Source organism: Opisthocomus hoazin, chromosome 6 (assembly GCF_030867145.1).
Source record: "Opisthocomus hoazin isolate bOpiHoa1 chromosome 6, bOpiHoa1.hap1, whole genome shotgun sequence".
NCBI lineage: Eukaryota > Metazoa > Chordata > Aves > Opisthocomiformes > Opisthocomidae > Opisthocomus > Opisthocomus hoazin.
In genome coordinates, this window is record NC_134419.1 from 71,220,385 (window position 1) to 71,234,909 (window position 14,525).

Consider the following 14,525-nt stretch of genomic DNA (forward strand, 5'->3'; position numbering starts at 1 on the left):
TGGCAAGAATTCACTGATAAAATGCCCTAATGGAGAAGTATCAAAGAGGGTAAGCCTGTTAACGTGGCCAGTCCACTTGCCTCTGCTTCACACACTAATACTAACAGAAATCTAGAGAGTGCATACCCTCAGTCACTACGTATTTGACACCACAGCAGTAGTCTGAGATACTGGAGAAAAGACATATTATAAAGCTCATGCTACTCTTTCCAAGGTACCTAACCTTAACATGAACGAACATCAAGGATTTAGGCAGACTTTAGGTTCTTGAATTTCTCCTTACACAAGTAAAATCACACAAATTTTCTAATTTTTATGACTTTAGCATCAATAGGTAAGACTCAGGCAGTAGTACAGTACTTAGAACTGCATCATCTAAGCACCATACCACCTCCAATTTGCTTATAACCACAACACACTAGTAAGCTAGAGCAGTGTTATTTTTTCATGTTGCTGGTAGAGAAATGACCCTTGAAATTTCAAGTACCTACCCTGATACACTGGTTAAAACAGAACCGATTCTCTTTTAGTCAATCTTTCTTACAGCTAAGTTCTAAGTAACTGCATTTTTCCAAAGCTGGCTGCACATTTTACATTATTTCTCTTATTATTAATATTATTAGTAAAACTTCTTATATTCAATTTCTAAGTCTCTCTCCCTTTTCCTCCTTTTCCCTTCCTCTGGTGGGAGGGTGGGGGTTAACAGAGAGTGTCTGTCACTCAGTTTATTGATGCCCTACTTTAAACCGTGACATCTATGAAAAAAACCAGAAAGCTACACTCATAATTCCTAGGTCCAAGGGAAGTAACCACTAGACAGTCAATCCTCTGGCAACATGGAAACAATAAACCATTAATCCCCAATCAACACAGAGTAATAACAACAACAAAATTTCGAAGTTTAACTTTGGTTTTGACTCTTTTTCACTCTAAATTACAGCATGAAAGTAGGACATAACCATGTAATTTGCAGATTTTTAAAGGTGGGTTTCAAAACCAGTCCACTGAATATGTGATATGAAATGCTGAGGGATGGTGAAACAAGGCTGTCATACATGGAACAGAGACACAGTACAGGATATCTTAATTAAAAGAAGATAAAATGGGGGGGAAGGGGGAGAGGCAGGGAACCTATTGCCAAATAGCCACGTACACGAGTTGCAGTCTTATCTAAAATTTAGAAATAATAGATGCCTGCACAACTGCTTCTCTGGAAAGAAGATATGGACCATAACAAACACAGGTGTGTTAAGACGTAGCTAGCACATCACAGAAAGTAGAAGTAGCTTAAGATAGAACAAACTGGGCTATCATGATGCTGTATACAAAACCTGGAGGCTGTTTAAAACATAAATAGTAACTACTGGGATACATACTTATATTACTACTTTATCAAGACCCAAAGAAAGTAAGTTCCTGTCTGCAGCAGAATCCTGAAAACCCTGAACTATCCAAGCCATCAACACCACGCTCTCAGTCAGCGTTGCCTAGTTGTCCCCTGCTTCTGTGCTGCCCTACTTCTGTCCCAGTCACTTTGCTTTTTTTAGATCATATTTCATTTATCAAGCTGTCATATAAAGTAAAATAATAACAAAAAAAGAACACCACCCATTTCATTTGTCTGCAAAGCTATTTAAAGGTATTTGGTATTAGATTTCCTGCTGAATTACATGAATGAATGAAAATCGAAAAGCTAGTGCACTGTGTACACCTAGCAGTCTCTAAGGCATAGGGTTGACTAAATTATGATTACTCTGTAGCATCTGTATACTAAAAAAGACTGTCTCAGAAAATCAGAATTAAAAAAGGAGTTGCTTAAATGGTTCTTCAGGAAAATAGCTACAATTATTCCAGGTAATGTATATGCAGTGAAAGAAGTACATTATTAATATAAATAAGGTAAGTAAATACCATGGATCCAATTAACATGAAACAAGAAAGGAAAATTAATTATTCAGTATTTTTCCTTATGCTTTTCATTGGTGTGCACTATAAAAGAGTGCAACAATATTCAGGTTTATGTTGTTCAATATGTTAACCCCTGTATTTAGAGGCACTTGATTTTTCTTGAAAACATCCAAAAAAGCAGTCAGTAAGCCCTTCATTTATAGGAAGTAACAGATATCAGAAAATGGCATGTCAATATTAATGCAGACATTGTAGTGGGTAGAAAGCTTCCTTTTATTTTACGTAAACCAATCAAACCTGATGTACTTTCAGTCTATTGAATTTCCTTAATTCCAACTTTCTTTGTTTTAAGGAAAGCCTCCTCTAGTAATCTACTTGGAAGTAATCAGGGGAAACTGACAGCAATACAGAATACAAAATAGATGCATGGTGCGAATGAGATACTCTTCTAAAAGAACTTGCATTAAAAAACCCCATCCTTTCAAAAGAGGACAAAGCATTAGAAAAAAATGATGTGCCTGATTCAGCCAGCAGGAGAGACATGGAAGCAATCTGGAACAGCTTACACTAATTAAAATTTACTCTTCAGTGCCAGCAAGACAGACTTCTCCGTATCTAAGTCAACTGTTGCACAAAGCTAAAGCGGCAGCTGGCATATCTTTGAAGACAGGGGATGCTGCATTAATATTCTTTTAATTGAGTGGTTTTGAACTTATAAACACATGCCGGTCTCACTTTTCTTCGCCTGTTTCAGAGAGTTTTGCTCTAAAATGACCAGAAACTCTATACTATATCTTCCTACAAGTATTTCTCCATAAAAGAACAAGAGGTACAGTGGCAGGTACTTGCAGATTGTCAAGTAGTGCACTCTGAACTGTTCAGAGCAGGAGCTTTCTTGCGGTATGTACTGGTAAGGCAGTTTGCCCAGCAGAACCCAGTTCTTATTAGAAAACTATAATAAATCCCATCACAAGTAGCAGGGAAGATTGTTTTATAATCCTTGCTACCGATGGCTTCAGTGTGGAACCCAAGAAGCAACTCAGGCAGATCCTATGGCTACCAGGAAGCGATTCCCCAGCTCTTCTGCTTGCTCTCTGTCAGACAACTTTCGCCTGCCATTTGCTGGGGGCATTTGGGCACCTGGAGTCCGGCATTGGGAAGTGGTCACACTCCTGGACAATAACGCACCGCTTTTTGGGAACCAGATGTAGTGTGATTCAGATACTTCTGTCATGGAACACCAGTCATTTGGGAACAAGTGCTGTGACATGCTTAGAAAAAGAATGTCAGTATAGTCCAAGGTCCCTAAGCCTTGCAGTTCCTTGCCATTATCCCTCCTAAAAATTGTAATTTAAATACAATTTCCACATTATTCCTTTGTCTTGAAGGATTCTCTGAGTGCCTGAAATACCTCATACATTTCTATGTTGGTCTGTAAGTCTTGCAAGGCTTTTTTCAGGTTCCTAAATTCTTCCTTAACTGATTAGGGGTGTGCATTTTCAGCTTCAAATCTACAGTTACAGTGGAAAAGTATCACTTCACAGACAGAAAGTCATGATAACAAAAAGTGGCTCTCATTTTCCATTTTGCTAAGTGTCTGATTACATGTTCCCAGGCAAATCAGATAACCTGAGATTCACTGGACTCATCTGCTGAGCACAAACATTATCCAACTTTGCCTTTACATTGCACTTCACAATCCTAGGATCTCAAAGCCAAGTACCAGTACAAGACACACAGTGTCTCCCTGAAGGAAACCAACATTGGTGGAAAATTACCTAGAGTCACAAGCAAATCTGTAGCCGCTTTGAATTACAAAACTGTACTGGGTAAATCATTACAGATTAGAGTGCCGAGTACAGTCCAGCAGCCAGAGAAAGAATCAGAAATCCCCAAAGATTTAAAAAATTAACTACCAGAGGCAGAGATTAATATCAGTAATTTACAAATTATCTTTTAACAGCATTAAAAGCCAACAGCAAACCAAGTTCATTGCCCTCGCAAACTTTCCTCATTCTCTCTCTTTCCCCTTAAGTTGCTTTCTCTCTTTTTTATAACGGTTTTTTGAGGTTCTGATCACAGTATCGTTGTGGTATCAGTCTACTGGAGGCATAATCCTGGCAATACTCTTTTCAAGGATAATTTAATGAAATGAAAGTGAAATTAAAGTGTTAAACAGTAGAAGAAAATTAATTTCCTCTGACTTTGTCCTCTTTTGAATACTTAAATCTGTGCAATTATGAATAAAAATGGAATATACCAACTCTGAAACCTCAGATTTCATCAAATACTTTTCCAGTGCCTATAAAAGAAAAATCAGCCCTTTTAAAAATCCAGTCACTGGGGAAAAGGCATTTGTTCATATTGAAATGTTTAAGTGTCTCTTTCCATCTGTAGTACCAGACACTTTTCATGAAGAAAAAAAAAAGAAGAAAAAAGACAGTTCTCAGAGAGAGTTTGCATTTCTAAAGGTGAAGAAAAATTACAAAAAACCCACCCAAAAGACTGCATTAAGTTAGTTTCAACCACATGTTGATGAGCCTCAGCAAGTGAGAGGCTTCAGCAAGAAGACGGCATACTTACTGCTTGAGGCGGACAATTCTTTTGGACTGGAGGACATTGGCTGAGCACACATCTGACAGAGACAGTCCCTTCCATTAAAGGTAACTCGATCGCCTGGTGGAAATGGACGCCTGGAGAGTCAAAGAGAAAATTTTTTTTTAGCAAAGCTTATGACAGAAATTTTCCTCTGTTCCCTATGCCTTGATTTCACTGCCTTCCCCCGGGGCAATCGATATTTTGCAGCAACTCAGACCAAATAGTTTCTGCAATGTGGCCTTGGCAAAGCCAGGCACTGGAAGAAATCCAATCTATGGATGCAAGCAGGGCAGAAGTTAGACTTGCCTGATGTTTTGGTTTAAAAGTTATCAAACATACTTTATCTAAAGAGTAGAGGACAGTGAAATCCACTTAGACACAACAGCTACATTTATGATGGTCTCAGCATGATGTTGTGAGTAGCAAATGACACAGACGGGAACTCAAAGGAAGAACTAGAATTGGTGTTCATGGTAGTGAAGGAATGTGGAGCTAGTCACTCACATATACACTAATTTCACCTGTATTCAGCAATAAAATATATGACTATATTACAGTGGATGTAGCTGTTTGCAAAAAATGGAAATGTTATCCACATTCATCCTCCTAGAGCTTTAAAATAGGTATCTGCATTACAGAATCACCACGGTAATTGCTACCTGTGCAGATGGTGTTAGGAGAAAGGTGAAGGCTGAATGGACTAGAGAAGTTTTTCTGAACCCAACAAAATTTTAAGAATGTGTGTTAGGCAGAAGGTGACATTGCTGTTAACTCTTATTTAGTGTATAAAACAGTGGATGAACAACATTCTGTACAAGCATTTCACTAAAATGAGAAGGTTCAGTAACTCCAAATCTTCAGTAAGTAGCTTTAGCTGCTCAAACAGACGCACCTAAACCACACCTCACTCCAGCACCTCCTGTGCTTAACAAATGAACATGTGCTTGTTTCCATAGAACAAAACGTTTAAGGCATTGTTCTAGTTTCCTTTCCATTGCCATTCCTTAGTGGGCCACAAATATATCAGCAGCAATACCTCATTTCATGAACCTATTCCAATGACTTATCTTTTTTTCATTCAACATAAAAAGATTGATGCAAGTCAATGTACAGAAAATTGATGACGTTTCATAGTATATTATCTACTTTCACACTGTCCTTGGGAATAAAACCTAAACACGCACTTCATATGATTACCAACATGCAGTAAATCCTCACACTATTTCAAACCAAATGGAAAAATGTTCAAAATATTTTCAATAGAAGAGGTCTTGAAAAATGTACCAGGCCATAGGACACAGTACTTAAACTACTCGTCAGAGACAGCTATGAAAGATTAGGGTAGCACCTGGCAAGTCTGCCACACCAGTACCCAGACGCGTCATATGATGGGATCTCCAACAAGGTACTGTCGCAGAACACAGATTTTTGACTGTTTTGTTCATGTTATCCTCCTGCTTAAAGTTTCAGACAATTTGACTGCTGTCAGATCCTGACTTTTGGAAAACTGCACTGTCCTATTTCCCTCCAAGACTACAAAGGAACAGGCCCTGTCTTTTGGGTCCTCCCTCTCTATGAAATCTACCTACATGTCTATCTGATGCTCCTTATATGTTCCTCAGGCATTACCTGAACTTATTTAAGGAAAGTTCCACTTTACTTGCAGGGCTCAGAACTGCAGAAATGAACAACCTGACGGCCATCTTAATTCCAGCCTAGTAAAAGGTAAGTATACACATAACACAGTTGGCTTTCTATAGAATCATGATGGCACCATGTCACTTTACTTTCAATTTATGTCTAGCAGATTATTTTTACTACTATAAAAATGTGCCACTACTATAAAAACATCCAGTAGTTTCATTTCCCCTAGTGTATCCAAATTACTATACTGATAACCACAGCAATAAGGTGCATGCTAAGTCAGCCTAGTCTCAGCACCTAGAGCCAGCTAACAGAGAACACTACGTGCAGGGACACTGGGTCGAGTTTTGGTTGTAAAACTCAGCTGAGATTTTTCAAGTATCAAACCGGCTAAATGACCAGGCTATGAGATCATGGGGAAGAATTGCCCAGTAGTCTCCTAAATTCTGAATTAATATCTTAGTGAGAGTTTACACAAAAATACAAATTAAAAATGCCACCTTTTGTCCCATCTACACAGCCTCAGCTAACTTCTTTCTATTCTCTGTCAAACTGAAGACTGGTTCTCTTACCGGGGACAAGAAAGAGTATTTGGGAAGAGTGGGATCGCAGTTGTCTCAAAGCCATGCATTCTTACATGCTGTAAAAATGAGTCTTGAGTATGTTTTCAATTATTTCACTGTTCTTCTAGTCCAAATGACTTCTCTATTGTAGTATTGAGAATTTCGCTTTACCTCATTTATCCCATCAAGCTGGGCTGATCACCTGAACGCAACTCAACCCATGTCCATTACTCAACATGCAAGCCTGATATTTAATTCTTTCATATGCGAGAGTAACTTTCTGAGAACAGGGAACTGTATGTAGCAGAGAAGCTGTGTCCCCCAAATATATGAGCGATATTTTGAAGACCCTCAGAGTCAGACCTGCAGCAGACCTTTTCAAACCAAATGCTTCCAGAAGAGAAACATGTCTTGAGACTTGTGTCTCATGGTGACACCTTTCTCCCTGTTTTCCTTGTGCTGGGTTCACACCATGTCAGTTGAAAGGGATGACTTACTTGCAAACAGTGCAGGCAAAGCAGCTTGGATGGTAAGTTTTTCCCAGAGCTGTCACTACTTCTCCTTCCACGAACTCCCCACAACCGTTGCAGCGGGTACCATACATGCGCTGGTAATCCAAGGTGCAAAGGTATTCCCCATTCTTGATGAAAAAGCCACCTTGCGCCAAGTCACAGCCACACACTGGAAGAAAAAAAAACACACACAGAGAGATTGGAAAAGTATACCTACTAAGGATGTCAGCAACAGTCTATGCTGCCGACAAATGAGATGACCCTTATGGTCTTGCTCCCCCCTGTCAGATTTTTGTTTTCTCCTCCTGTGCCACTATATGCCTTGACATCCCAGGAGATGGTTGGTATCCTCTGGCTACAAGAGAGCTTGTAATAAAGACTGTCCTTAGAGGAATCCACAGAACCATAACTTCTGTGTACTTCGTCATCACCAAGACCTCAGTTACTTGCAGTCATCCAATTAATCATGTTATCAGAGCTATATGTACCAATGCAAACTTGCTTTCATTTCTGGGACTAGAGACGAGAAGAAAAAAGATATGATTCCACAAATAGGACAGATTTTACTATTTTATACAGTAGCATACATTTTTCTGGCAAGCATGTGCTTTATTTTAAGAAGTTTTCAAGGTGCTGCATCTTTTTGAAATGATTAATATTTTACAAATGTTGTATAGTTTAGATTAATTCCTCCAGTTCCCAGATAACACTGAGCTGCTCCACCATCACTGCATTAATACCATCTGTTTTGCTTTACAAAGTATGATCTTTGAAATGCTCAGGTTGATTTTACAGTATTAATTTTGACATAAATACTGGCAGAAAGGTGTAGTGAAAAGACAAACAAGCATTAAAAATCTAACCACATCTCCACTATATACACTTCATGATATATGCAGCCCAACCACACAACAGTATATTGGATACTGAATAAGGCAAACAGGAACACGGAGTATTCCCCATCTGTATTCTGAACAAATTAATGTCCCAAGAACCTTTGAGCGCCTAATCTGCATCGATCTTGTGTTAGTCTTTCTCATACTATACTCCCTGTACTTCATGGATTAAGATAAACAACTCCAATATTTGCACATAGACTTGTGGCCATGTACAACTTTGTTGGGAAGAAAAATTGTTTCAGCAGAAAGGTGAAGGACCAGCCAAGGATTGTTGTGACTTAGCAGTTTTTCCACTGTTAAATGCTTATTCACCCAAACCAAAACACACGACTACCAGGTGCCTGCTTTGCTTTAAGAAAATATTCATGGTGTTACATTGGCATTTCTGGTCAGCACAGGGGACAGAAAGCAAGCCATCCCAGAACAGCCGTGGCAGATGGGGGACTGAATTTCACACTGCTGCTTTAGCTTGGTGGAACAAAGGACTTGAACCTATCTAACATCCCACAGCAGCACCAAAAATACTACTTGCTTCATGCCAGCTTTTAAAAGTACTCTTTATTCACCTCAGTGAGAAAGCATAAACAGGAGCTGTTATATGAATTCTTAAACAAATATACATATGACAGCTCCCAGGCGTTTTGGTTTCAGCCACTCCTCCTGCTCCTCCATATGTTGCTGAATCTGTGTAATTCAGTAAGAGAAACCACTCTTCACAGCGCTCTAGGATGCTAGCTTAGCTCTTACTCTGCAACCAATTATCATCCCTCTTCATAAAATTCAAGTACATTCTGATCAAATATCAGAAATATCAAATATCAGAAATTCTGATTATTAAGGGTAAATAAATAAGTAGCATTCTAGGTTCCTGCAGTTACTGAGTCCTTGAAAAATTAATATATGAAATATAGAAAGATTATCAGGGGAACTGGCTTGAATTAATCGCTGTGCCACAAATCCCAAGCATGGCGTTGTGCACAACATTTGTTCTCTGCCATGTTACAATGGGCTAATAACCTACTAGCTACCTGCCTTGGAAAGTAAAATTGCAAGGTGTTTGGGGCAGAGATTACAAATGCTCTGTGTTTGCCTGTTGCCAAGCCTCAGAGGACTAATGAGTGTTACTGTAACAATAATTAATAGAATAACAATAAACAGAATGCACGAAAGTGCAGCTTAGAATTGAAGCAGTATCAGTGCTAGCATTTTTCCGGTTTCTGCATAGAACAGTGTTAATATTTCATGTGCAAACAAATTACATTTCACAGGGGCATTACATCCACAAGCAGCCAAAACTCAATTATCAGTGACTTGGAAGAATTACAGAGAACTATTGTTTAGGTTCTATTATAATGCTGCAAAATGCTCTAAGCTGGTTTCCAGGTACATTTCCAGAAAAAACCTCTTTCACTCTTCCCTTTTCTTCTACTGATTTCCATTTTGTTCAAAATATTATTTTCAAACTGAGGTACAGTACCATGTAACCATTAGGCAGAAAACACTGTGCCCTCTACACCACATCACCGCTTCACCTTAACCTCTTCCTGAGCTGGGGACTATCTAGGCGTTTTCCACTGGAGGTCCAGAGGCGAAACCTAAGCCTACTTACAACAGGTTCGCTTTTCTAAGTCACCTTTGGTGGATCCTTACAGTTAGATCATGGAGTAACCAACAATTCTACTCCGACGCCTCAGAGCTGTTAGGGATTACTTCAGCATTCAGACTGTTAGATTCTGTGGTTACACTGTATGAACTGGAGTATTGTCATGAAGTGGTCAATACTAGACGCTTCAGAAGCTGCTAAATTTCATAAAGGGCTATGGAGTACTCATGTCTATGCGAAAGTTTCTTCCTAACCTCCTTTAGTTTGTAATTTAGCTTATAGCTTTAGTGTCCAAGTCTATATATATTTCAGCTTCAAGCTGAAGGCACTCAGCATGCTGCCGGATCTGCCTTAGAAGCTGCACATATGAACTCTCTGGCTCTCTACGATGGTCCCCAGTTCCACCAGTGAGTCACCTTTTGAAAAACTCATTTACTCATTATGGCTCTCAACCTGCCTAGGCAATGGGTCTAATAAGGTAGGACGATCAAAAGTAACTTTCATTGCAACCTCTGTTCTAGCTTCTTCTGAAAATCCAGCTTCAACATATTGTACAGAGGTCTGTGGCAGATCACTGCTTGCAAAAAACACCACAAAGTTCGAATGAAAGGGTTCGTGCACTTGCAACTATTAAGCTCTATCCCTTTTGCATGGCCACAGGGATTCAAGTCCCGCGATGAAAATGAGGGACAAAATTATTTGGCAAGTCTTTTAAAAGACAGTAATTACTATTACTAAAAAGAAGCTCCTTCTATTGCCCTTTTCTTTATGAAGTCTGCTTTCCACCCAATCTCTTATTCTTTTTATCAATAACTCAGAATGAGTTAAATTCTTTCACACCAGATTCAGGCACAGGCAGAACTGCTTCTGATGTGAACCACCAGCAGATTCATCGTCTTTGGCGTACTCACAGCAGGAAGCACACACCAATCCGCAAGAATTAAAGACAAGTCCTGGCAACCCGACAGTACAACGGATTTTCGCAGGCAATTTAGCGCATGTGTTCCTATCACTAATCACAGCTTTAAGCTACATGGGCGAAACAAGGGTCACCCAGACTGTTAACATCCATCGCGGGAAAATCGCTGTTCCAGCAGGCTGCTTTCACTGTGAGTCAGAGATCAAATCAGAAAGGATGAACATGACTGTATCCACACTTGGTGTACAGTGTGCTGTGCAAACACGGGAAGGATTTAAACAGCTCTTTATTTTGCTCTTTCTTCTTTTTGCAACTGTGCAGAAGTCATGGTTCCGACAACAAACCCCCTCAAACTTAAACATACTGCCTTAGCACACATATTTATGACCATTGTAGAAATACTACAGAAAAGACGGATGAGTTGTGATTGTTTTTATTAAGAAGAAAGACCATCTGCCCAGCATTGCTCATGCCACGAACAGCAGAGGCAATGAAGAGAAACCAGCTGTGATCACGACACACGTACAATAAATCCCAACAGTGTGATCTGGACAATTGCTGTGATACAAATACCATGTCATCAAAGAAAAGTGAATACCAAAATGATGACAGTTAATAGAAAACATCAAATTATGGTCTTTTGTTTTTTTCCTATGCTGATGGAAAAAACAACTTTGAATGAATTAATTAGTGGAGCCAAGAGAGATGCACAAATCATGCCTGAGATGGCAAAAACTGAGAGATACTCTGTAAATATCCATCACATGGAAATGGTTCTACAGGAGAAGGACATTTCCCCAAGAACCCTTACTGCTTGATACAATGGAAGAAATTCTGTTTTACATGACCAGAACCTCCCTTCTGAAACAGGAGACACTGGGGAGCATTTCTATTCCCTGAGGAACCACAAGCGTAGAGACAAAACACCCAGCATTTTTATTAAAAAAAAAAAAAAAAAGATTGCAGATGTCATCGGTGCCGCTGTCAGCTCTCAAAGCTACAGGGTCTGTGTGTGCAGCCTGGGCTATTCTGACAAAACGTAGCTGCTCACAAGCAACCCAATTGCTTGCAATCTCCAAGGGACCGGGATCATTTTTCAGCTGAGTCACTTCCAAGCTTTAATGGATATGATGAAAATGAAGAGATCAGATTTTTTCCAGCTGAATGGAAGTAGGATTTGATCCTACTGAGCATTATGTAGGATTTCCATAGGGTTATTGTCAGAGAGAGTCGAAAAAACAGCCCCTAAGTAAAAACTGTTTCGACACTGAAGAAACAAAACCACACAAGAAGGCTCTATGAGCATGGTCTCTCAGTTTGCATAAGTGAATGCTATTCATTAGGAAAAGTTTAATGATCTGCTTTGTTAGCATGCATTAAATAAGGTGCAAAATCAATTTCCTGTTGGGGTTTTATTTCTTTCTTGTATTTCTAAGCTTCATAGAATAATGGTGCTGTTCTCAAGTGGGGAAATATTCATACAACATTTACTTCTTAGGACATAATGGATTTCTTGTTTGGAGGCAGAAAGGAATTTGGCAATGTTTCAGTTTATCATCTACATCTAAACAAATACACAGAGAAAATCTGTTTTCTTTTTTTTTTTGCCTAAGAGAGAGCTTAACAAATCCTGCATTGATGAAAGCAAGGTTCACGTTCTTATTAAAGTTTAAAGTTTCCACATTTCAAATTAATTAAGTCTTTCTCTGCCTTTGTTTTATTCCTCTTATCAACACTTCTTTTGATGGCATAACCTCCGGTTCCTTAAATCATTTAAAGAATGAATGGATGTGACAGCATCATCAGAAGACCACAAGAGAACGGTAGATGTCAGAAGCCACGCTGCAGCACTGTCACTGCAGAAAGATTACAAGGCACCATTAAGAAACTGCTTACAGCTTTTCGCAAGAGTTGTAACAGAGATCCTGAAAACTGTTTGTCACACTCCTGTCACTGGAGATTTTTTCTGTCATACACTGATGAGAGATGCATTTTGGTCCAAGCTATTTGGAATTGAGTCCAGCGTTCCCAGTGGTTCTGGAATCTCTTCTCAGTTCAACAGATTGACTTTAGAAACAAGCCTGGGAAGTAAAAAGAGCTTTATCTACACAAAACAAATACAGGTGATGTTAAAATCTGCTTCGTTATATAGTCACCATCTGGAAGAAACGTGTAGCAGCTAAAATATCTCTTGAGCAAAAGATTAGACCACATTTCTCCCCTCTTCCCCTAAATTGGTCTGGGATTCCCATGAGCAGCATCCTCTAGTCAGGCCCTTCTCCTCTTCCCTTGAAAAAACGTGGCCCTCCACTTCAAACACCCTGCCTGCATGATGACTGAGTGCCACTGTCATTATGAGACAAGTAATTCCCAGGGGGGTACTTGAGTGAAATCCCTAAGCATTTAATGCAAGCATTTCCTCAACTGAAACCACTAGTGTTGACTGAGTTTCACATGAGCTCAGAGTTTTAACTTAATCAGCTTCCCAGTCAGCGCCATGGCATTGCCATTAGTCCCACACAGTCAGCTTTCTTTGGTTTTCTCCTTACACTGGAGATACAAACAATACTGCACAGGGAAACTTTCCTGTCCGTCCCTGACACGCATATATGTCCGTCTTCCTAGCAATCTAACAGACAATAGCTAGTTCCTGAGCTCAACAGCAAGCAAACAACATGTAATGTAGCAACGTGACAGCTTCCCAACTGAAATATCAGTGTTTCATGCACCAGGATGGAAACAATGGCAAGAATCATTCAACCATTTAAAACATCTTTCACATTAAAAGAAGCACTAGGTGGAGATCAAAGTCATTTACAGGTCTGTGGGAAATGAACCTTGAAGAAAATGCACTGGCGGAAAAATGTCAAAGTTTAGCCGGGGATAGCTTGGCTGTAACTATCTAGATGAGAGAGATCTCTAAAAAGATTATAAATAAGCAAACCAAGGATGTAAGAATAGAACAAAACCAAATCCACCTCATCCTCAGACTTATGAAACAAGCCAGGCAAATGAAAGATAATTTGACAACAAACCCAAGCAACTTTCCATATTCTCATAAGGATGCTCTGCCCCACTCATCGAGCACCTGTGAAGCATCCTGCTGACCCCCTACTTTCAAAGGGATCCAGTGGCTTGATAAAATCTGACACGGCATCTGTCAGCGTTCATCCAAATCAGCCAAGTAGCGCAAATAATTTCATTTCCTGTCAAATGTTTGGTCACTGAAAGAGACCTCAGGCCCAACTAAACTAAGATCAGTGCCAACCAACTGCCATCAATAGCATTAAAACTCCAAGTGCAAAACAAGGATCCACCTTCGAAAGGGATGAAACTGCTTGGGAGTTTTTTCCTGTCAACATCTAAAGCAAAATTAACAATTCTGTGTTTTTTTTATGAAAACAGAAAAAAATAATTTGGGAAAAAAAGACCCAAATAAACTACTGAAAACAAGTAGTAGGGCAGGAAAGGGTCAGAGGATGGGAGAACAGTGAGAGAGAGAGAACTATGGGTATAGTTTGAGCCCGACTGTCAAAGCCCACAGTCACCTCACGCACCGTGCCGCTTCAGCAGGGAGCAAGGGATCCTCAGGAATTCTGCCAGAGACTACTTTCCCCAACCCTTGAGGGTCACCGGTGGCTTTCGCTGACAAGGGGTTGGATATAGCTTAAAACCTGCTGCACCCCTGACACAGTCCGCTGCGATCCCACAGGCTGCTGCCACTAACGGGACAGAGCAGTCCCTGCTGCCTCTGGGTCACAGGAGGGTTAGGGTGGTTGTGCAGGAAACCAGCCTACCTCACAGCGAACTTCCCAGGCCCTGGCCTGAACCTGAAGTGAAATACCAGTAGGAAGCACTGCATGAAAAAGAACAGGCTTC

At 39.9% G+C, this 14,525-nt stretch overlaps 1 protein-coding gene across 4 annotated transcripts in view; it reads right to left on the reverse strand.

Moving 5' to 3' along the window:
* Window positions 1-14,525, reverse strand: part of ABLIM1 (actin binding LIM protein 1) — a 213,833-nt gene that overhangs the window by 93,742 nt on the left and 105,566 nt on the right. For all 4 annotated transcript variants that reach the window (XM_075423804.1, XM_075423803.1, XM_075423801.1 and 1 more), the window contains 2 exons: window positions 7,211-7,394; window positions 4,492-4,601 (listed from right to left, as the gene is read on the reverse strand). In XM_075423804.1, the coding sequence (XP_075279919.1) occupies window positions 4,492-4,601; window positions 7,211-7,317 (217 nt within the window). In that variant the 5' untranslated portion in view covers window positions 7,318-7,394. The remainder of the gene's footprint in view (window positions 1-4,491; window positions 4,602-7,210; window positions 7,395-14,525) is intronic.